At 36.7% G+C, this 25,156-nt stretch overlaps 1 protein-coding gene across 2 annotated transcripts in view; it reads left to right on the plus strand.

Moving 5' to 3' along the window:
- The window catches only part of LOC133622752 (histone deacetylase 7-like), a 156,208-nt gene that overhangs the window by 93,823 nt on the left and 37,229 nt on the right, over positions 1-25,156 (plus strand). For both annotated transcript variants that reach the window (XM_061985687.2, XM_061985686.2), the window contains 7 exons: positions 652-834; positions 1,524-1,701; positions 4,500-4,633; positions 8,499-8,619; positions 9,567-9,616; positions 17,572-17,679; positions 21,113-21,168. In XM_061985687.2, coding sequence (XP_061841671.2) covers positions 652-834; positions 1,524-1,701; positions 4,500-4,633; positions 8,499-8,619; positions 9,567-9,616; positions 17,572-17,679; positions 21,113-21,168 — 830 coding nt within the window. The remainder of the gene's footprint in view (positions 1-651; positions 835-1,523; positions 1,702-4,499; positions 4,634-8,498; positions 8,620-9,566; positions 9,617-17,571; positions 17,680-21,112; positions 21,169-25,156) is intronic.

Genomic DNA, 25,156 nt, shown 5'->3' on the forward strand with positions numbered 1-25,156 from the left:
GTGCCGAGTGTGAAATTTGGTGGAGGAGGAATTATGGTGTGGGGTTATTTTTCAGGAGTTGAGCTTGGCCTCTTAGTTCCAGTGAAATTAACTTTGAATGCTCCAGGATAGCAAAACATTTTGGACAATTCCATGCTCCCAACCTTGTGGGAACAGTTTGGAGCGGGCCCCTTCCTCTTCCAACATGACTGTGCACCAGTGCACAAAGCAAGCTCCATTAGGACATGGATGACAGAGTCTGGTGTGGATGAACTTGACTGGCCTGCACAGAGTCCTGACCTGAACCCGATAGAACACCTTTGGGATGAACTAGAATGGAGACTGAGAGCCAGGCCTTCAACACCAACATCAGTGTGTAACCTCACCAATGTGCTTTTGGAAGAATGGTGGAAAATTGCTCTAAACACTCTGCAACCTTGTGGACAGCCTTCCCAGAAGAGTTGAAGCTGTAATAGCTGCAAAAGGTCATCTTGAACCCTATGGGTTAGGAATGGGATGGCACTTCAACTTCATATGTATGTGAGTCAAGGCAGGTGGCCAAATACTTTTGGCAATATAGTGTATTTTAGATGGATATTAGGAATTTAAATGGATGTAACAAATAGAAGTTAGCAAGCACACACAACATGGACTTTGTCTCATGTGACACAGATCCCCTCAGAGGACATGGACCTGGAGGAGATCGGGTCCGAGTGTGGCTCCGAGGTGGGCTCTGTTTGTGAGGACAACTACCGCAGGAGGCGGAGCACCACCAGTGTGGACTCAGTGTACGACACCGAGTCCACCACCTCATCTCGGGAGAGCTTGATTGAGTCGTCGCATCCTGTGGGCCAGGTAAGAGGACTCATGGGCGCTCTAGAACTTCCAACTGAGATGTCGGTGCAATTATGCAATTATTAGGTTGATAGACTAATACGTCATCAATGGCCTTAAAAGTGTGTTTACAGCAGGGGTGTCCTAACATTTTTAGCCGGCGAGCTACTTTTCAAGTGACTAAGTCGAGGCGATCAACCTATATATATATATATATATATATAACTATAATGTGTATAGTTATAGGCTCACACAAGTTGTGTAAATAGTTTACATTTGGAACACGGTATCATAGTTTTCACAGTGTTTTGCTTGTTAAAGGTAGAAAGTGTTTTAAAGTAAAGTAAAGTACTAACTCTTTTTTTAAAGGCACAATAAACAGGTCTTGTATTGAGAAACTGACATTTATGGATACAAAACTTAGCCAAGAGTATCATGAGGTTGCAAAGGTAGAATTCCTTTTCAAATGTGTTCTCATCCAGTATAAATACAAATAGCACATCTTTAAGACGGCAGTGTTTTGTTTTGTTTCCACACTGATCTACAGAGATGAAAATGTCTTATGCTTACTAGACTGAAATTCCTTGCTTTAACAGGTGTTTGCCAAAAGGGGGCGCTCTAGCTTTACCCAGCAGAATGCTGGTAGAAGATACTTTAAATGAGCATGTGTACTGTTGACATGAAATGTTCCTTTCATGCAACAAATCCAGAGGCAGGTGGCCCACAGACCAGGACTCCACATGGACTCCCCTAATGTTCCTGTCCTGATGTGGTCTCACCTTCCCCTGGTCCGGACCCAGTCCTCCCCTGCCTCCACCTCCCTGCCTGCGCCCGTGTCTTTGTCCTTGCCCAGTCCTGCTGCAGATGTCCAGCTGCGCTTCACCACTGGTCAGTAGAACCTGTGCAAAGATCTGCATTCTTCTGCTGGGACTCATGGTTTCCTTCTTGTTGTGATGCATGGTCTGCTGTGTGAAGGCTACTGTAATATTTGGTAAATAGTTAAGAAGGGAAACACACCAAGTCCAGCTTGACTCGACTTTTACTTGCACATGGGCCTTGTAGTGGTTCTGGCTAGGAACTGGTTGCGGGTTTGTGGAACCACTTACCATGCAGCCCACTAGTCTGGGGTTGAAACTGGCATTAATTTGGGTTATATGTAACAGCACCAAATAAAACCTCATCAGACGGGAGCGACTTTGGTATCGGTAGAAACGTTATGGCTTCTCGGCGCTGGATGGTACTGTGGCTACAGGGTGGGCTTAAGGGGAACTGCATTTTGGGGGGGAATTGTTGCCTACTGTTCACAATCTTTATGAGAGACAAGAAGACAAACATTTTTGTTTTTTGTTTTTTTTAAATTGTAAACTCTAACTCGTTCCAATGCAGCTAATGTCCGCAATCACTTCTACCTCTGGTGACTTTAAAAATGCATTCAAAAGTGTCAACAATACTTAATTTGTGTAACCTGTATAATAACAAACTGTAGCAACATTGTTATTGTAAGAGAGAACACTGAGGAACAATTTTTCTAGCGTACTAGCACATCGACGTGCTACGGTATTAAAAGCTAACTACGGCAAGACATAAGCAAGCTTCTACAACAACACAAAACATATATATATATATATATATATATATATATATATATATATATATTTATACATATATATATATATATATATATATATATATATATATATATATATATATATATATATATATATATCAGTGACGTGCAGTCAGGGGAGGCGGGTGAGGCAAGGCTTCACGTGCCATCATGGAAAGAAAAAAAATGTAATAAGAAAAAAAAAAATTTAAATTGTTATATGTATCCAGTGATTATACTATAAAGTTATTTTCCATTTAACTTCACCAGTTTTAGATTATTTTTATTCAAAATCGCTGAATTTTCACATTTGCCGTTCAAATACTGAGAAGAGACTTGCGGTGAGTCACCACCCAGATGAGCCTCTCATGCTGCTCATGTTTTTTGTTTTGTTTGTTTTAACCTTTTGCGCAATGACTCGGCTAACTGCTGGCCTGCTGTGCAGTGAGACCGTATTGCTATATGAATTATATTATACATTTCCATAGTTTAGTTAGCTGAGGTTTATAATGTACAGTGTATTTTGTCAACAACTGTATGTGTGTAACGTATTTCTTGTGCTGAGCAATCATAAAACGGCTGCGAAGACGCACTGGCTGAGGCTCGCAGTAATCCCGCCTCCTGGTGGTAGAGGGCGCTAGTGATCCCAGAGATCTTTCTTGCGACTACTCGGCTGCAGAGTAAGTGACAACAAGCAGCAACAGTTAGCGATCGTTTATTTTTTCCTCTCGCCTGGACTTTTAACATGGAGGATTACATATCTAAAATAAAACAGTTTTCTAAACTGGACTTTCAATCGAAGCAGGAGGTAATAATTAAAGGAAGATCTCCATCGAGACAGAGAGACTTTTAAAACTGAAGAGAGATAAGGAAGACTTCTATAAACAAGTTATCGATGCTTTTGTTCAGAAGGAGCGGCGCATTGCCTTCATTTATAAGTAAAGGTAAGACCATAATAACTTTTTTTTTTATTAAATGTGTTTTTTAGTGTGCTACAGTTTGTATGTGTAAAGTTAAAGTTAAGTTAAAATACCAATGATTGTCACACACACTAGGTGTGTTGAAATTTGTCCTATGCATTTGACCCATTCCCTTGCTCACCCCCTGGGAGGTGAGGGAAGCAGTGAGCAGCAGCGGCGCCGCACCCGGGAATCATTTTTGGTGATTTAACCCCCAATTCCAACCCTTGATGCTGAGTGCCAAGCAGGGAAGAATGCTGGTATGAGCTTTCAAACATAACCCGTTAACTGCTGCCAATCAAATGGTGAATAAGATACTCTTTAGGGTTCATATGTTTGTAAATCTGACTGTGATTAAGTCAGTCCCTCACCATATATATATATATATATATATATATATATATAATATATATATATATATATATATATATATATATATATATATATATATATATATATATATATATATATATATATAAATACCTGTATGTATGTATATTTATATAAATACATGTATGTATATATATATATATATATATATATATATATATATATATATATATATATATATATATATATATATATATATATATATATATATATATATATATATATATATATAGTAAATGTAATAAATACATCTAACTAAATAAAATGTAACATAAGTAATAGGAAATCAAAAGGAAAGTATGAATGACTTCAATAAAATAATAAATATTTGGTAAAAGCCCAATAAAAATAGATAGGTCTGAAGCCTGCTCTTAAAAACATGAACGTTCTGTGCAGCCCTGAGGTCCTCAGACAAGATGTTCCATAGATGGAAAGATGCCATCATGTGACTTTGTGTCCTGACTTTTGGAATATATAGAAGACGAGGGCCCGAGGATCTCAGGGTGGATCTCAGGGTCCACCAGGGTTCTTAGGGTAAATCTGAAGGAGAAGAAGGCCCAATACCATAAAAACATTCATAAACCATAAGAAAAACCTACAAATTCTCCTCCACTTCCCCCCATTCTATCCACCCTGTCACTGTATGTTTGTTGGGTTTGTCCTGAAAATGTCATTTTGTTGTACTTTTCACGTGCAATGACAGTAAAGTTTCATCACCCATGTTTGCTCAGGTCTGGTTTACGACGCTCAGATGCAGAAGCACCAGTGCACCTGTGGGGACCACAGCTGCCATCCAGAGCATCCTGGCAGAGTCCACAGCATTTGGTCCCGACTGCATGAGAGGGGACTGCGCAGCCAGTGTGAGGTATGAACATGAATAGATGCATCATGTTAGGTATGAACATGAATAGACACAGCCAGTGTGAGGTATGAACATGAATAGAGGCATCATGTTAGGTATGAGCATTAATAGATGCATCATGTTCAGTATGAACATGAATAGACCCAGCCAGTGTGAGGTATGAACATGAATAGAGGCATCATGTTAGGTATGGACATGAATAGACACAGCCAGTGTGAGGTATGAACATGAATAGACACAGCAAGTGTGAGGTATGAAAATGAATAGACACAGCCAGTGTGAGGTATGAACATGAATAGATGCAGCATGTTTGGTATGAACATGAATAGACACAGCCAGTGTGAGGTATGAACATGAATAGACACAGCCAGTGTGAGGTATGAACATGAATAGACACATCAAGTGTGAGGGTATGAACATGAACAGACACAGCCAGTGTGAGGTATGAACATGAATAGACACAGCAAGTGTGAAGGTATGAACATGAATAGACACATCAAGTGTGAGGGTATGAACATGAACAGACACAGCCAGTGTGAGGTATGAACATGAATAGACACAGCAAGTGTGAGGGTATGAACATGAACAGACACAGCCAGTGTGAGGTATGAACATGAATAGACACAGCCAGTGTGAGGTTTGAGCATAAATAGACACAGGCAGACTGAGGTATGAACATGAATAGAGGCATCATGTTAGGTATGAACATGAATAGACACAGCCAGTGTGAGGTATGAACATGAATAGACACAGCCAGTGTGAGGTATGAACATGAATAGACACAGCAAGTGTGAGGTATGAACATGAATAGACACAGCCAGTATGAGGTATGAACATGAATATATGCACCATGTTAGGTATGAACATGAATAGACAAAGACAGTGTGAGGTATGAACATGAATAGACACAGCAAGTGTGAGGTATGAAAATGAATAGACAGCCAGTGTGAGGTATGAACATGAATAAAGGCATCATGTTAGGTATGAACATGAATAGATGCATCATGTTAGGTATAAACATGAATAGACACAGCAAGTGTGAGGTATGAACATGAATGGACACAGCCAGTGTGAGGTATGAGCATGGATAGACATAGCCAATGTGAGGTATGAACATGAATAGATACAACCAGTGTGAGGTATGAACATGAATAGACACAGCCAGTGTGAGGTATGAACATGAATAGAGGCATCATGTTAGGTATGGACATGAATAGACACAGCCAGTGTGAGGTATGAACATGAATAGACACAGCAAGTGTGAGGTATGAAAATGAATAGACACCGCCAGTGTGAGGTATGAACATGAATAGATGCAGCATGTTTGGTATGAACATGAATAGACACAGCCAGTGTGAGGTATGAACATGAATAGACACAGCCAGTGTGAGGTATGAACATGAATAGACACATCAAGTGTGAGGGTATGAACATGAACAGACACAGCCAGTGTGAGGTATGAACATGAATAGACACAGCAAGTGTGAGGGTATGAACATGAATAGACACATCAAGTGTGAGAGTATGAACATGAACAGACACAGCCAGTGTGAGGTATGAACATGAATAGACACAGCAAGTGTGAGGGTATGAACATGAACAGACACAGCCAGTGTGAGGTATGAACATAAATAGACACAGCCAGTGTGAGGTTTGAGCATAAATAGACACAGCCAGACTGAGGTATGAACATGAATAGAGGCATCATGTTAGGTATGAACATGAATAGACACAGCCAGTGTGAGGTATGAACATGAATAGACACAGCCAGTGTGAGGTATGAACATGAATAGACACAGCAAGTGTGAGGTATGAACATGAATAGACACAGGCAGTATGAGGTATGAACATGAATATATGCACCATGTTAGGTATGAACATGAATAGACAAAGACAGTGTGAGGTATGAACATGAATAGACACAGCAAGTGTGAGGTATGAAAATGAATAGACAGCCAGTGTGAGGTATGAACATGAATAAAGGCATCATGTTAGGTATGAACATGAATAGATGCATCATGTTAGGTATAAACATGAATAGGCACAGCAAGTGTGAGGTATGAACATGAATGGACACAGCCAGTGTGAGGTATGAGCATGGATAGACATAGCCAATGTGAGGTATGAACATGAATAGATACAACCAGTGTGAGGTATGAACATGAATAGACACAGCCAGTGTGAGGTATGAACATGAATAGAGGCATCATGTTAGGTATGGACATGAATAGACACAGCCAGTGTGAGGTATGAACATGAATAGACACAGCAAGTGTGAGGTATGAAAATGAATAGACACAGCCAGTGTGAGGTATGAACATGAATAGATGCAGCATGTTTGGTATGAACATGAATAGACACAGCCAGTGTGAGGTATGAACATGAATAGACACAGCCAGTGTGAGGTATGAACATGAATAGACACATCAAGTGTGAGGGTATGAACATGAACAGACACAGCCAGTGTGAGGTATGAACATGAATAGACACAGCAAGTGTGAGGGTATGAACATGAATAGACACATCAAGTGTGAGAGTATGAACATGAACAGACACAGCCAGTGTGAGGTATGAACATGAATAGACACAGCAAGTGTGAGGGTATGAACATGAACAGACACAGCCAGTGTGAGGTATGAACATAAATAGACACAGCCAGTGTGAGGTTTGAGCATAAATAGACACAGCCAGACTGAGGTATGAACATGAATAGAGGCATCATGTTAGGTATGAACATGAATAGACACAGCCAGTGTGAGGTATGAACATGAATAGACACAGCCAGTGTGAGGTATGAACATGAATCGACACAGCAAGTGTGAGGTATGAACATGAATAGACACAGCCAGTATGAGGTATGAACATGAATATATGCACCATGTTAGGTATGAACATGAATAGACAAAGACAGTGTGAGGTATGAACATGAATAGACACAGCAAGTGTGAGGTATGAAAATGAATAGACAGCCAGTGTGAGGTATGAACATGAATAAAGGCATCATGTTAGGTATGAACATGAATAGATGCATCATGTTAGGTATAAACATGAATAGGCACAGCAAGTGTGAGGTATGAACATGAATGGACACAGCCAGTGTGAGGTATGAGCATGGATAGACATAGCCAATGTGAGGTATGAACATGAATAGATACAACCAGTGTGAGGTATGAACATGAATAGACACAGCCAGTGTGAGGTATGAACATGAATAGACCCATCCAGTGTGAGGTATGAACATGACTAGACTCAGCCAGTGTGAGGTATGTACATGAATAGACAGCCAGTGTGATGTATGAACATGAATAGATGCATCATGTGAGGTATGGACATGAATAGACACAGCCAGTGTGAGGTATGAGCAAGAATAGACACAGCAAGTGTGAGGTATGAACATAAATAGATAAAGCCAAAATGAGGTATGAACATGAATAGAGGCATCATGTTAGGTATGAACATGAATAGATGCATCATGTTAGGTATGAACATGAATAGACACAGCAAGTGTGCGGTATGAACATAAATAGACACAGCCAGTGTGAGGTATGAACATGAATAGACACAGCCAGTGTGAGGTATGAACATAAATAGACACAGCCAGTGTGAGGTATGAACATATCAGGTTGGTGTTGGAGGACGCTGACATGTTTTTTCTTTCATCTCGTGATTCACATGTCTGTCCTCCTCTTCAAAGCTGTGATCTTTTCTTGTCCAGCCTCATCTTTCACCCATCTGTGTGTGTGTGTGTGTGTGTGTGTGTGTGTGTGTGTGTGTGTGTGTGTGTGTGTGTGTGTGTGTGTGTGTGTGTGTGTGTGTGTGTGTGTGTGTGTGTGTGTGTGTGTGTGTGTGTGTGTGTGTGTGTGTGTAGCACATTGGCAGTAGGAAGGCCTCCCTGGAAGAGCTCCAGTCGGTCCATTCAGAAAAACATGTGCTTCAGTACGGCACCAACCCTCTTCACCGCCTCAAGCTGGACAACCCAAAATTGGCTCGTAAGACTTCATAATAATGATGATTTCATCCTAATAATAAGAGTTCATCATAATAATGATGATTTCATCCTAATAATAAGAGTTCATCATAATAATGATGATTTCATCCTAATAATAATAAGACTTCATAATAATGATGATTTCACCTTAATAATAATAAGACTTCATAATAATGATGATTTCACCCTAATAATAAGACTTCATAATAATGATGATTTCATCCTAATAATAAGAGTTCATCATAATAATGATGATTTCATCCTAATAATAATAAGACTTCATAATAATGATGATTTCACCCTAATAATAAGAATTCATAATAATGATGATTTCATCCTAATAATAAGACTTCATAATAATGATGATTTCATCCTAATAATAAGACTTCATCATATTAATGATGATTTCATCCTAATAATAAGACTTCATCATAATGATGATTTCATCTTAATAATAAGACTTCATATTAATGATGATTTCATCCTAATAATAAGACTTCATAATAATGATGATTTCATCCTAATAATAAGAGTTCATAATAATGATGATTTCATCCTAATAATAAGAGTTCATCATAATGATGATTTCATCCTAATAAGACTTCATAATAATGATGATTTCATCCAAATGATAAGAGTTCATTCTAATAATGATTATTTAATCCTAATAATAAGACTTCATCATATTAATGATGATTTAATCCTAATAATAAGACTTCATAATAATGATGATTTCATCCTAATAATAAGACTTCATAATAATTATGATTTCATCCTAATAATAAGACTTCATAATAATTATGATTTCATCCTAATAATAAGAGTTCATCATATTAATGATGATTTCATCCTAATAATAAGACTTCATCATAATGATGATTTCAGCCACCATGTAAACACAACAATCAAAGTTCAAAGTCAGTAAATGTCCTTAATTTCTCCCTGCAGGAATCTTGGCTCAAAGGATCTTTGTGATGTTACCATGTGGAGGAGTGGGGGTGAGTGGAAGTGTCTGCATGCACGTCACACACATACACGTCTCTGTTTGCACGTCACACACACTTCCACGTCACACACACGTCCACGTCTATCTTCACTGCAAACTCAGCAGTACACCAGTGGCCATTGTGGACTGCCTAAACTCCACAAACTCAAAAATGTTTCACAAATTCAAAAAAATTGTTTTACAAACTCAAAAATGTTTTACAAACTCAAAAATGTTTTACAAACTCAAAAAAAAGTTTTACAAACTCAAAGAAATATTTCACAAACTAAAAAAGATGTATCAAAAACTCAAAAATGGTTTCACAAACTAAAAAAAAAATCACAAAATCAAAGGAATATTTCACAAACTAAAAAATGTTTCACAAACTTTAAAAAAAAGTAGTTTTACAAACAAAAAGAACGTTTTACAAACTCAAAAAAAATGTTTCACAAATTCAAAATGTTTCAAAGACTCAAAAAAATGGTTGTACAAACTCAAAAAAATATATATTTTACAAACTCAAAAAAAATGTTGTACAAACTCAAAAAAGAATTGTTTTACAAACTCAAAAAATTGTTTTACAAACTCAAAGAAATGTTTAGCAAACTCGACAATGTTTCACAAACTCATAAAAATAGTTCACACACTAAAAACATTTTTTTTACAAATTCAAAATAATGTTTTACAAACTCAAAAATGATTTACAAACTCAAAAAAAATGTTTCACGAATTCAAAAATGTTTTACAAACTCAAAAAAAATGTTTCACAAACTAAATAAAAATCTTTTACAAACTCAAAAATAATGCTTCACAAACTAAATAAAAATGTTCCACAAACTCAAAATGTTTCACAAACTCAAAAATGTTTCACAACTTTAAAAAAAAAAGTTTTACAAACTCAAAAAATGTTTTCACAAATTCAAAATAATGTTTCACAAACTCAAACATTTTTTTCAAAAACTCAAAAAAATTGTTGTACAAACTCAAAAAATAAATGTTTTACAAACTCAACATTTTTTTTTCACAAATTCAAAATGTTTCACAAACTAAAAAAAATGGTTTTACAAAATCAAACAAATGTTTCGCAAACTCAAAGAAAATTGTTTTATAAACTCAAAAAAATGTTTCACAAACTCAAAAAAATTGTTTTACAAACTCAAATTGTTTTTTCCCAAACTCAAAAAAAAAGTTCCACAAACTCAAAATGTTTCACAAACTTTTTTTCTTTTTTTTTACAAACTCAAAAATAATGTTTCACAAATTCAAAATTATGTTTCGAAAACTAAATTTTTTTTTTCACAAACTCAAAACAATGTTTCACAAACTAAAAAAAAATTTCAGACTTAAGAAAATGTTTTACAAACTCAAAAAAATGTTTCGCAAACTCAAAAAAATGTTTCGCAAACTCAAAAAATTTTTACAAACTCAAAGAAAATTGTTTTACACACTCAATAAAATGTTTCACAAACTCAAAAAAATGTTTTCACAAATTAAAAATAATGTTTCACGAACTCAAAAAAATATGTTTCACAAATTCAAAAAAAATATTTCACAAACCCAAAAATATTTCACAAACTAAAAAATATTTCACAAACTAAAAAGTATTTCACAAACTAATAAATGTTTCACAAACTCAAAAAAAAGGTTTCACAAACTCAAAAAAAAGTTTTCACGAATTCTAAATAATGTTTTACAAACTCAAAAAAATGTATCACAAACTCAAAAATGCTTCACAAACTCAAAAAAAGATTCACAAACTCTAAATAATGTTTCACAAACTCAAAGAAAAGTTGCACAAAACTCAAAGAAATATTTCACAAACTAAAAAATGCTTCACAAACCAAAAAAAATGTATCACAAACTCGAAAAATTGTTTCACAAGTTCAACAAAATTTTCACAAACTAAAAAAAATGTTTCACAAACTCAAAAAAAAATGTTGTACAAACTCAAAAACAAATTGTTTTACAAACTCAAAAAAATGTTTCACAAACTCAACAATGTTTCACAAACTCATAAAAATAGTTCACAAACTCAAAAAAAAGTTTCACAAATTCAAAAATGTTTTACAAACTCCAAAAAAAGTTTCACAAATTCTAAAATGTTTCACAAACTCAAAAAAAATTCCACAAACTCTAAATATTTCACAAACTTTTTTTCTTTTTTTTTACAAACTCAAAAATAATGTTTCACAAATTCAAAAAATGTATCACAAACTCAAAAATGCTTCACAAACTCAAAAAAAGATTCACAAACTCTAAATAATGTTTCACAAACTCAAAGAAAAGTTGCACAAAACTCAAAGAAATATTTCACAAACTAAAAAATGCTTCACAAACCAAAAAAAATGTATCACAAACTCGAAAAATTGTTTCACAAGTTCAACAAAATTTTCACAAACTAAAAAAAATGTTTCACAAACTCAAAAAAAATGTTGTACAAACTCAAAAACAAATTGTTTTACAAACTCAAAAAAATGTTTCACAAACTCAACAATGTTTCACAAACTCATAAAAATAGTTCACAAACTCAAAAAAAGTTTCACAAATTCAAAAATGTTTTACAAACTCCAAAAAAAGTTTCACAAATTCTAAAATGTTTCACAAACTCAAAAAAAATTCCACAAACTCTAAATATTTCACAAACTTTTTTTCTTTTTTTTTACAAACTCAAAAATAATGTTTCACAAATTCAAAATTATGTTTCGAAAACTAAATTTTTTTTTTCACAAACTCAAAACAATGTTTCACAAACTAAAAAAAAAATTCAGACTTAAGAAAATGTTTTACAAACTCAAAAAAATGTTTCGCAAACTCAAAAAAATGTTTCGCAAACTCAAAAAAATTTTACAAACTCAAAGGAAATTGTTTTACACACTCAATAAAATGTTTCACAAACTCAAAAAAATGTTTTCACAAATTAAAAATAATGTTTCACGAACTCAAAAAAATATGTTTCACAAATTCAAAAAAAATGTTTCACAAAATTCAAAAATATTTCACAAACCCAAAAATATTTCACAAACTAAAAACTATTTCACAAACTAAAAAGTATTTCACAAACTAATAAATGTTTCACAAACTCAAAAAAAAGGTTTCACAAACTCAAAAAAATATTTCACAATCTCAATATGTTTCACAAACTCCAAAAAAAATGTTTTACAAACTCGAAAAAATATTTCACAAACCAAAATAAATTTTACAAACCAAAAAATGTTTCACAAACTAAAAATTGTTTTACAAACTAAAACATGTTTCACAAATACACAAAATGATCCGTAAACAGAAAAAGATTTTCTTCAAGTTAGTACTTTGGGCGGATGGTTCCACTTTTTGTTCCACGCACAGAATATTTAGTTTCTCATTTTTGAGTTTGTAAAAAACGTTTTTTTGGTTTGTGAAGCATTTTTTAGTTTGTAAAAAAAAAAAATGTTATTATTTGTGAAACATTTTTGAGTTTGTAAAAACTTTTTAAATTTTTTATTTGTGAAACATTTTTGAGTTTGTAAAACTTTTTTTTAAGTCTGTGAAATATTATTGAGTTTGTGAAACATTTTGTGGTTTGTGAAACATTTATTAGTTTGTAAAAACTTTTTTTATTAATGGTGAAACATTTTTGAGTTTGTAAAAACTTTTTTTTTATTTGTGAAACATTTTTGAGTTTGTAAAAACGTTTTATCTTTAAATTTATGAAACATTTTTGAGTTTGTAAAACTTTTTTTTTAAATCTGTGAAACATTTTTTTATTTGTGAAACATTTTTGGGTTTGTAAAATCGTTTTTTTTGTTTGTGAAACATTTTGTAGTTTGTAAAAACTTTTTTTTATTATTTATGAAACATTTTTGAATTTGTAAAAAACGTTTTATTTTTAAATTTGTGAAACATTTTTGAGTTTTTCAAAAACGTTTTTTTATTATTTGTGAAACATTTTTGAGTTTGTAAAAACTTGTTTTTTTATTTGTGAAGCATTTTTTGAGTTTGGAAAAAAAAAATGTTAAAGTTTGTGAAACATTTTTGAGTTTGTGAAACATTCTTATTATTTGTGAAACATTTTTGAGTTTGTAAAAACGTTATTTCATTATTTGTTAAACATTTTTGAGTTTGTAAAACCTTTTTTGTATTTGTGAAACATTTTTGAGTTTGTAAAAACGTTTTATTTTTAAATTTGTGAAGCATTTCTGAGTTTTTTAAAAAAAAACGTTTTTTTAGTTTGTGAAACATTTTTGAGTTTGTAAAACTTTTTTTTAATCTGTGAAACATTTTTGAATTTTTAAAACTTTTTGTTTAAGTTTGTAAAACATTTTTGAGTTTATGAAAAAAAAAATTAGTTTGTGAAACTTTTTTAGTTTGTAAAAACTTGTTTTTATTATTTGTGAAGCATTTTTTGAGTTTGGAAAACATTTTTTTTTAAGTCTGTGAAACATTCTTATTATTTGTGAAACATTTTTGAGTTTGTTAAAACGTTTTTTTCATTATTTGTGAAACATTTTTGAGTTTGTAAAACCATTTTTGTATTTGTGAAACATTTTGAGTTTGTAAAAACGTTTTATTTTTAAATTTGTGAAACATTTCTGAGTTTGTAAAAAAAACGTTTTTTTAGTTTGTGAAACATTTTTGAGTTTGTAAAACTTTTTTTAATATTTGTGAAACATTTTTGAATTTGTAAAAACATTATTTTTTGTGAAACATTTTTGAGTTTGTAAAAACGTTTTATTTTTAAATTTATGAAACATTTTTGAGTTTTTAAAACATTTTGTTTAAGTTTGTGAAACATTTTTGAGCTTATGAAACATTTTTTTGCGTTTGTGAAACATTTTTTAGTTTGTAAAAATTAGTTTTTATTATTTGTGAAACATTTTTGAGTTTTAAAACGTATTTTTTTAAGTCTGTGAAACATTTTTGAGTTTGTGAAACATTTTTTTTGAGTTTGTGAAATTTTTTTTGAGTTTGTGAAAAAAAATGTTATTATTTGTGAAACATTTTTGAGTCTGTATGGACTTTTGTTATTTTATTTGTGAAACAGTTTTGAGTTTGTAAAAATTGTTTTTTTGATTTGTGAAACATTTTTGAGTTTGTGAAACATTTTTTGAGTTTATGGAGTTTTGGCAATAATTTCACGCCACAGGCGATGCTTTTTTGTATAATGAAGCCAATTGAAGTAAAAAACTAATGGAGGCTACATCAGGAGAGATGATGTTGACATTACTAGAACATCAAAATCACTGAAAAGGCATCATAGAGTCGAGAAGAAGAGCGGGGGATGGGTGTGAGTGGATAAGACGACTGATCTTCTTGAGTTTCCGGCCCATGACTTAGCGTGCTAACTTATTGGAACAAGATGGCAGAGTCTGTGATAAAAGAAATTCCTGTGATTTCATTGTTCCACTGAGGGACGCTGCCAGACTTGTGACTTGAAAACAGGACTGGTGAAGCAGCTGCACTCTCTTCTCTGCAAGGATCTTTCTCTTTTCTTGTTTTAATCCAAAGCATCTCCAAACAAGTCCAGTTGTTACCTAGTAGCGCCCTAGTTGAAATAGGGCGCTACTAAGCTCCAAACACCTCACGCTAAACAGCGTGTGCAATCTATAAAATAGCGTGTACTATTAGCGTGTGATCTACTAAGACTTCCTGTGCAATACAAAGTGGTGCAGACTACCTTATTTCAATTTTGCGTGTAGTATACGGGGCATCATTTATTGCACGTTCATGTTATCATCCTTATGTTATCGCAAACTCAAAAAAATGTTTCACAAACTCAAAATCATTTTTTTTTACAAACTAAATTTTTTTTTTAACAAACTCTAAAAAATATTTCACAAATTAAAAAAAACGTTTCACAAACTCAAAAACATTTTTTTTTACAAACTCAAAAAAATGTTTAACAAACTCTAAAAACTGTGGACCAGCTCTATACTCTCGGCAGGGTCCTTGAGGGTGCATGGGAGTTTGCCCAACCAGTCTACATGTGCTTTGTGTACTTGGAGAAGGCATTCGACCGTGTCCCTCGGGAAGTCCTGTGGGGAGTGCTCAGAGAGTATGGGGTATCGGACTGTCTGATTGTGGCGGTCCGCTCCCTGTATGATCAGTGTCAGAGCTTGGTCCGCATTGCCGGCAGTAAGTCGGACACGTTTCCAGTGAGGGTTGGACTCCGCCAAGGCTGCCCTTTGTCACCGATTCTGTTCATAACTTTTATGGACAGAATTTCTAGGCGCAGTCAGGGCGTTGAGGGGATCCGGTTTGGTGGCTGCAGGATTGGGTCTCTCCTTTTTGCAGATGATGTGGTCCTGATGGCTTCATCTTGCCAGGATCTTCAGCTCTCACTGGATCGGTTCGCAGCTGAGTGTGAAGCGACTGAGATGAGAATCAGCACCTCCAAGTCCGAGTCCATGGTTCTCGCCCGGAAAAGGGTGGAGTGCCATCTCCGGGTTGGGGAGGAGACCCTTCCCCAAGTGGAGGAGTTCAAGTACCTAGGAGTCTTGTTCACGAGTGAGGGAAAAGTGGATCGTGAGATCGACAGGCGGATCGGTGCGGCGTCTTCAGTAATGCGGACGCTGTATCGATCCGTTGTGGTGAAGAAGGAGCTGAGCCGGAAGGCAAAGCTCTCAATTTACCGGTCGATCTACGTTCCCATCATCACCTATGGTCATGAGCTTTGGGTTATGACCGAAAGGACAAGATCACGGGTACAAGCGGCCCAAATGAGTTTCCTCCGCCGGGTGGCGGGGCTCTCCCTTAGAGATAGGGTGAGAAGCTCTGCCATCCGGGAGGAGCTCAAAGTAAAGCCACTGCTCCTCCACATCGAGAGGAGCCAGATGAGGTGGTTCGGGCATCTGGTCAGGATGCCATCCGAATGCCTCCCTCGGGAGGTGTTCAGGGCACGTCCAACCGGTAGGAGGCCACGGGGAAGACCCAGGACACGTTGGGAAGACTATGTCTCCCGGCTGGCCTGGGAACGCCTCGGGATCCCCCGGGAGGAGCTGGACGAAGTGGCTGGGGAAAGGAAAGTCTGGGCTTCCCTGCTTAGGCTGCTGCCCCCGCGACCCGACCTCGGATAAACGGAGGAAGATGGATGGATGGATGGAAACTCTAAAAAATATTCAAAATTTTTTATCACAAACTCAATTTTTTTTTATCACAAAAATTGTTTCACAAACACATATATATATATATATATATATATATATATATATATATATATATATATATATATATATATATATATATATATATATATATATATATATATATATATATATATATATATATATATATATATATATATATATGCTGATTACATATACACACATATAATTAAATGTCATTGCCCTGAAAAACTCATGTTATCCACTAGATGGCGACAAAATAGCAGCATTTGAGTGGTCAGACTTTTAAAATGAATGCAATTTCTCTGCCAGAAAGATTCCTTATTCATTTCATGACGTCTCGTGAGCCAATTTGAAGATGTCGGCGGGCCGCATTCGGCCCACTGGTCGCAGTTTGGACATCCCTGTGCTATTGCATTGATTTTCAAACAATATTTTCCATCCAAAAGTTGTTGTTTTTTGGGGTTTTTTAAAGGCATGTTTCATGGTAACATTGTGGTGTTTTGAGAGGGCCAAGCACAGATTCAGTTAATTCCAATACTTTTTCATGGGCGGGGCTGATTTAAGACACAAATGTTTGGAGTTACAAGCTCGGTGGTGGTAAAGTGAAGTCTGACTGGACATTGTGAAATCTGCATAGGCTTACATGAGAGAATTAAGGAAGTATGTTCTAATTGACATTTATCTTAGCAATTCACAGAGGACCAACAATTTGATTTTAGTATTTAAATTGCAACAAAAAAATATTTTTGTTGCAATAGTGGAAATAAAAAGACAACATAGTTAAAGCATAAATAGACAACTTTTTGTGTATACATGGTGCCTGATTGTTCTTTTCATCATTGTGTTGATGTCGCCCTGCCGACAGGTGGACAATGATACCATCTGGAACGAGCTTCACACGGCGGCCGCTTCTCGTATGGCTGCAGGCTGCGTCATCCAGCTGGCGCTGAAGGTGGCACAAGGAGAGCTGAAGGTGAGTCTAGATGAACTAGTATAGTATCGCGGTACTAATGAATCAAAAACGGTACTATACTCTGTTTGAAAAGTACTGGTTCCCGGGCATGACATCACGTCGGGACATTGCTGGTTTTACGAGCAGAGGAGCATGTTGGGCAGCGCACACACACCGAGTACACTGCAAAAAGTCAGAGTTCAAAAACAAGAAAAAAAATACAAAAATTAGGGGTATTTTATTTGAACTCAGCAAAATTATCTGCCAATAGAACAAGGAGATTTGGCTTGTCAAGACTTTGCAAAACAAGTAAAATTAGTTCACCTCAGTGAACCCAAAAATTCCTTAAAATAAGTATATTCTCACTAATAACAACGTTACTACTGTATGAGTCTGTATTTTCTCTTGTTTCATTGAAAATAAAACAGCAAAGTCCATTTGGCTGGCATCTGTTTTAATATGAGACACACTTGTGTCAAAGTCATGATTTTTTATTTCATGCTTGAAATAAGAAATGATTACTTTGAAAAATCAGTTTTATACTTGTGAGTGTTGATGACACAGCTTTGCAACAGTTGATATTCTAGTTTCAAGCATGTTTTACTCAATATAGGTCATAAAATCTCAGCTACAAGCTGTAATATCTTACTGAGATAATTTAGGACCAAAACACTTAAAACAAGTAAAACACTCTAACATCAAATCTGCTTAGTAAGAAGAATTGTTTTATCAGACAGAAAATAAACAAATATCACCCTTATTTGAGATATTTAATCTTACTTAGATTTCAGTTGTTGCAGAGTACTTACAAGCAGACACAGTGTGTAGACAGAAAAGGGAGAATGGACGCATTTTGGTGTAAAAAGTAAAGATAAAGGTGAAGTTATAACACTGAAACACCCTCAGGAAGAGGTGCTTTAAGACATGGCTAGCTAGCTAGCGGCTAACATCTATCCGCAGTCTGTAGTGTTTTAGCTACTTCTAAATCACTAATTCTGGCCTCCATGGTGACAAAGTATTATTATCACTGGAGGACGAGAAATAGCTAAACATGCTTCACTACACACCGTAGGAGGATACAATAGCTCACCGCTATCAGCTAGCTAGCGCTCCTGAATGTAAACAAATGCCGTGGGTGGATCTATAGCCTGCTCAGTGGCCTAGTGGTTAGAGTGTCCGCCCTGAGATGGGAAGGTCGTGAGTTCAAACCCCGGCCGAGTCATAACAAAGACTATAAAAAAATGGGACCCGTTACCTCCCTGCTTGGCACTCAGCATCAAGGGTTGGAATTGGGGGTTAAATCACCAAAAATGATTCCCGAGCGCAGCCACCGCTGCTGCTCACTGCTCCCCTCACCTCCCAGGGGGTGGAACAAGGGGATGGGTAAATTTCACCATACCTAGTATGTGTGACTATCAGTGGTAATTTAGTTTAAATTCATACCTGACATCCACTGTACTGATACCAAGTACAATAGTGTATCTAGTCGATACTACTATGATTACATCGATATTTTTTATCATCACAAAATCTTTTTTCCTTTTTTTCAAATTCATATTATGTTTATAATGTCAGTAAATACGTCCCTGGACACATGAGGACTTTGAATATAACCATTGCATGATCCTGTAACTACTTGGTATCGGATCGATACCTAAATGTGTGGTATCAGCCACAACTAATGTCAAGTATCAAAGAAGAGAAGAATAAGTGATTATTACATTCTAACAGAAGTATAGATAGAACATGTTAAAACAGAAAATAAGCAGATATTAACAGTAAATGAACAAGTGGATGGGCTGCACTGTGGAACATAGTGCATGTGCCTCACAATACGAAGGTCCTGAGTAGTCGTGAGTTCAATCCCGGGCTCAGAATCTTTTTGTGTGGAGTTTGCATGTTCTCCCCGTGACTGCGTGGGTTCCCTCCGGGTACTTCGGCTTCCTCCCAAAAACATGCACCTGGGGATAGGTTGATTGGCAACACTAAATTGGCCCTAGTGTGTGAATGTGAGTGTGAATGTTGTCTGTCTATCTGTGTTGGCCTTGTGATGAGGTGGCGAATTGTCCAGGGTGTACCGCGCCTTCCGCCCGAATGCAGCTGAGATAGGCTCCAGAGCGCCCCCCCCCCCATCCATTTTTACAGTTTGTCCCTCATAATGAAGACAAAATAATAGGTAGATAAATGACACAATATGTTACTGCATACGTCAGCAGACTAATTAGGAGTCTTTGTTTGTTTACTTACTACTAAAAGACAAGTTGTCTAGTATGTTCACTATTTTATTTAAGGACTAAATTACAATAATAAACATATGTTTCATGTACCCTAAGATTTTTTTGTTGCAATAAAGACAATAATGAAATTTTTTTTGGTCCCCTTTATTTAGAAAAGTATCGAAATACATTTTGGTACCAGTACCGGTACCAAAATATTGTTATTGGGATAACCCTAGTAGAATGTAACATATATATATATATATATATATATATATATATATATATATATATATATGTAGTAATGTGTATAGTTATAGACTCACACAAGTTGTGTAAATATTTTACATTTGGACTAAATTACAATAATAAACACATGTTTCATGTACCCTAAGATTTTTTGTTCAAATAGAGACAATACTTTTTGTGGTACCTTTTATTTAGAAAAGTATTGAAAAGTATCAAAATACATTTTGGTACCGGTACCAAAATATTGGTATGGGGACAACACTAGTCCTAATTGCGTTAAGGAAAGTTAAGCACTATTATTACAGAGCAAAATTAAACTACAATTTGAAAACACAAAGAAAACTGAAGACTCAAGAATGCTTTGTTGACATCTCGCCGTGCCAAATTGAATATGCCGGTGGGCCCGCAAGTCGTAGTTTGGACACCCCTCAACTTCAGATCCATCAGTCGATTGCGTTTATTCTTCTTTGAGGATTGATAGTTTTAAAGTCAACCAAAAAAAAACCTCCATGCACGGCAGCTTTGTGTTATTTTCTCTTTACATTACACCCGTTTGATCTTTTACTCCACTTTTCATGTTTTTTTTTTAAATTTTATAGTAGTCATTTTTAAAATGTCCCTTCAAAATTGAGCCGTAATTTGGCCCCGCCTGTCATAGAGATTCAACTCTCAAAGATTTACTTGACTTTTGAGGGAGATTTTTTTCCCACAGGCTTTTGTGTGAAGTCCAAGTTGTAGAACTGAGGCGTTTGGAGGTTCCTCACGATTAAACAATCCACGTGTGTTTCCCCACTTGCTTGTTTGAACGCATCACTTAGTATAAACACTCTCGCTTTGCTTGCTTTATCTCAGTTCCTTCCTACGATTGTTGAAAGATGTACAACACCAGTACATTTCCAACAACGTGACCAAGGGTCAATCTTCTAGGACTGAAGTAGAACACACCAGAGCAATCATTGGTTGATGGTTCCTTTGTTTTCCTCTTTCAGAACGGCTTCGCAGTGGTGAGGCCGCCTGGTCACCATGCAACACACTCCTCTCCTCTGTGAGTACACAATACTTCAACGCTTTTAGAGGACATCAGCTGCAACGTTTGAATCCAACATATTTGAGGACATGTCCTACAAAATCAAGCACAAGTGGAAGGAAAAACCCACAAAGAAAGCAACACAACCAAGTCCAAGAGGATATCACAATCGGTGGTTTATGTGGAGTAATGTAATATAATATATAATACAGTTAATATAATAATAATATAATAACTAGATCGGGATGTCCAAAGTGCTTCTGAATTCATCGTAAACACCAGCCAGTCGCTGAATGCTGAATAAATCAGTGCAATCCCCCTCAAAAATACTTCCTAATAATAGCACAGCATTTACTTAAATGACACAATCCAAACAACCTTCCCTAGTCATGGTGAGAACAAAAAAATGCAATTAACATAGAGGTCAACACACAAGGTCACACGCAACACAACCTGCTACACTAAACATTGTGGATATAATGAAATAAACACCATAAAAAATTCAAAATTACACCCATTGATGGGAAAAATTTAAAACACTCACTTCACACGTATCCATGTTTGGTGCATGTTAGCTGCTTGATATTTTTGATGGATTACAAAACCTTAACAAGCTCTTTCACATACTCCTAATATCCAATTATATTAATTATATATCCATCATATTAATATAATATGTACACACACACACACACACACACACACACACACACACACACACACACACACACACACACACACACACACTCACACTCACACTCACACACACACACTCACACTCACACACACACGCACACACACACACACACATGATGTACGAACACAGCCAGGGTAGAACACTTTCGTATATAGACTTCATATATATATATATATATATATATATATATATATATATATATATGTATACTGTATATATATATATAATTGGCAAAGATAGCTCTGAATGTACATTTGATATTGCTGGTAAGACTGTGTTTGTGTGTGTGTGTGTGTGTGTGTGTGTGTGTGTGTGTGTGTGTGTGTGTGTGCACTCTGGGTGGGCGTGGGTCTGTGACAGTCTCTTTGGAAGCATTTAGCCACATTCAGCTGGGACTGTTTGTGTTCCTCAGTAGTGGATGCCACCAGTTATTTATGATGACTTCTTTATGAGCAGACGGTATATTCCATAGCTCCTTCACACACCAGCAGTGCTGACACCAACATTCCACCATTCTTTCCACTATAGACCGTCAGTCAGTAATGAGGGAACTGCTGCACCGCACTCATCCCATCCTGTCAGAATTTATCTGCAAAGCTTTGTGCTTTGAAGGGTGAATTTTCTGATAAAAGTTTGTCACACAGTCAGAGTCTCTGCACTCCTTGCTGTCCAGGATTATTTCATTTGCGTGACGCTCTCATATTAATAATTACGGCTGTCAAACCATTAAAATATGTAATTGCGATTAATCGCAGTTTGTTCATAGTTACCTCAAAATGAATCGCAATGAATCGCAGATAGATCTCCTTATTAATAAATGTACCCCAGACAGATACTTTTCAAGTTTTTATTACAATCAGTTTCCTTTAATGAAATGTTTTTATTAATTGTTTAATTTATTAATAATAATAATCTTAATAATAATTTAATAATAATAATATTTTTTTTATTTAAAATAATTGTTTTTTAACAGCTTAACAAAAAAGGAATAAACCAAAAATCCTGCAATGCATAATGTCTTTTTTTTTAATTTTGTAGGAATACAGAATTTGTATTCCTGCTGTAGGCGCACTTGCATTCAGAGGAGGAGCTACATGTCCATGTTAAGATACCAGTTTCAAGCAAAAAAATGTGGATTGTCACGATCATGCTTTGATCGTCAAAGATGTTTGTTAATGTAGTCTGTGATGTTTCTAACTGAGTAAATGCTTCTGATGTTCTGTACATGACATGTTGTGCAAGTTAATGGTCTTCAGATGTCTGCAAGACAATGTTAGAACTTTCTCTATTTGATTAATAAAATGTCCTATTCAGCCTGCTAAACATTCTGTAATTGTGGAATATCAATTAGAACAGGTTGTAAAAAAGACTATACACTTTATTTCAATCAGCCAAAAAAACTTTTTTTTTCGGTAGAAATATCACAGATTACATTACAATGCATCTTTGGCAAAGCATAATTGTAATGTGACACGATTTATTAATTTGTTATGGTAGTTAGATCGGATGTGACGCGTCTCTCTCTCTCAGTCGTCCTCAGACGAGCTTCCATCGGAGTCTCCAATCATTCCGGTTCTCCATACACCCGGTCAGCTCCGTAGAGCTTTCAGCTCCCGCATCTTTCTTCAGGATGTCCACGTACGTTAGCGCGGGACGTCCTCGCGATCGATGCTAGTGCGTTTGGTTCCCATAGGACCAGCCTGCTAGCCGGGAGCTCCCTATGCCTGTGGCAGTGGCCGGCCTGCCTCATCCACCTAGCTGTTACCTTCTTGCTGAGCCTCGGCAATTGCCCATACAGGTTCTTGTTGGTGATGTGGATGTTCTTGTCCACATTCAGAACAGCTCGTATCATTCTGGTGTAGCACCCATCTAGGGACTTCTGCAGGGTGGGTGTCAGGGTCCAGCTTTCACAGCCATACAGGAGGACAGACTCCACAGTGGCGTGGAATAGACTCAGCTTTATGTGTCGTGTAGTGCTAATATTGTGAAGCCGGACATATGTGATTGGTACGAGAAGGTGTCTTGACATGTTTTGACGGAAGTCTCAGATTAAAAAATGACTCGAGACTTCCTCTCTACCGTCTTTTTTTGTTCCATCTTGCTAAAGCAGTTAGCGTAACAAACTACATTTTATGCTACCGATGCACTTAACTGTAATGTAAACACGGACGTGAAGCTCCTCCTTTCTGAAAGCAACAAAATGCCCCAGAAGGCGTTCACTCCAATGCTGTGGTCTCACGGCGATCGAAGATAAAATAGTCTTGTCTTGTCGGGAGAACAACTTGCCATAGCTTTGGATCACTTTTCTTTGTGCATTTCTGCTCGCTATTTTCCTGCTTATGGTTTAGCAGTAACACGCTGAGCCTGTAGACGCCTTCGGAGGTGGCGTCTACAGCTCAGCGTCGGAAAGACAGTCACAGCAGCATACCACCTTAGCACCAGAGAAGCCAGGAGGGAACTCCGCTGATCCGCCGCCTCGCTGGAACAACCTGGGGAGCCTCCGCTAAGACGCTGCGAATATCCACCCAAGCCCTGGTCTTCTCTGCAGCGGAATACTGCAGCCCAGTCTGGAGCAGAAGCCCTCATGCGAGAAAGGTCGACGTGGCTATTAATACCTCCCTTCCGGATAATAACTGGATGCTTGAAGCCTACCCCTGTGTCCCTCCTGCCGGTCCTCGCTGGAATAGCACCGGCCAGCCTCCGAAGGGAGGCTGCCACCCTCGCTCTGGCTAAGAAGGCACAAAAATATGACTGGCACATCTTGCACAACACCACAGTAATATCAGCACCTCCAAGCAGACTCAAGTCCCGCCACCCCTACAACAAGGCAGCACAAGAAATTCTCAACTCCACCTCTGAGGACATCTCCAGAGATGTATGGTTGGCAGCAGCTTGGAAGCAGGAGTGGGAGTCGGCCGGGCCCACCCGAGTCCACCGCTACATTTGGGACCCAGGAGATGGCGTCACTGGAGGAGACGACCTACCACGTCTACGGACTGGGGTTGGTCGCTTTGGGTCATCAATGAAGACGTGGGGCTTGGCGGACAGTGTGGCATGCGAGTGCGGTGACCCTGAGCAGACCTCTGACCATATAATCAACATATGCCCCTTATATGGACCGCCCTCGGAAGCCAGCCTCTTCCACCTAGGACCAGAGATGCAGCTTTGGCTACGCGACACCAAGTTGGACATCTGACGTTACACGGAAGAAGAAGAAGCAGTAACAGAACGCTATTACATTACCCCAAGCTACGGAATGGACCAAGGGTCAAAAGAAGTCAGGACGCATTCGCGTTAATCACATGTTTA

This window comes from Nerophis lumbriciformis, linkage group LG23 (genome assembly GCF_033978685.3).
Source record: "Nerophis lumbriciformis linkage group LG23, RoL_Nlum_v2.1, whole genome shotgun sequence".
Taxonomy (NCBI): Eukaryota; Metazoa; Chordata; class Actinopteri; order Syngnathiformes; family Syngnathidae; genus Nerophis; species Nerophis lumbriciformis.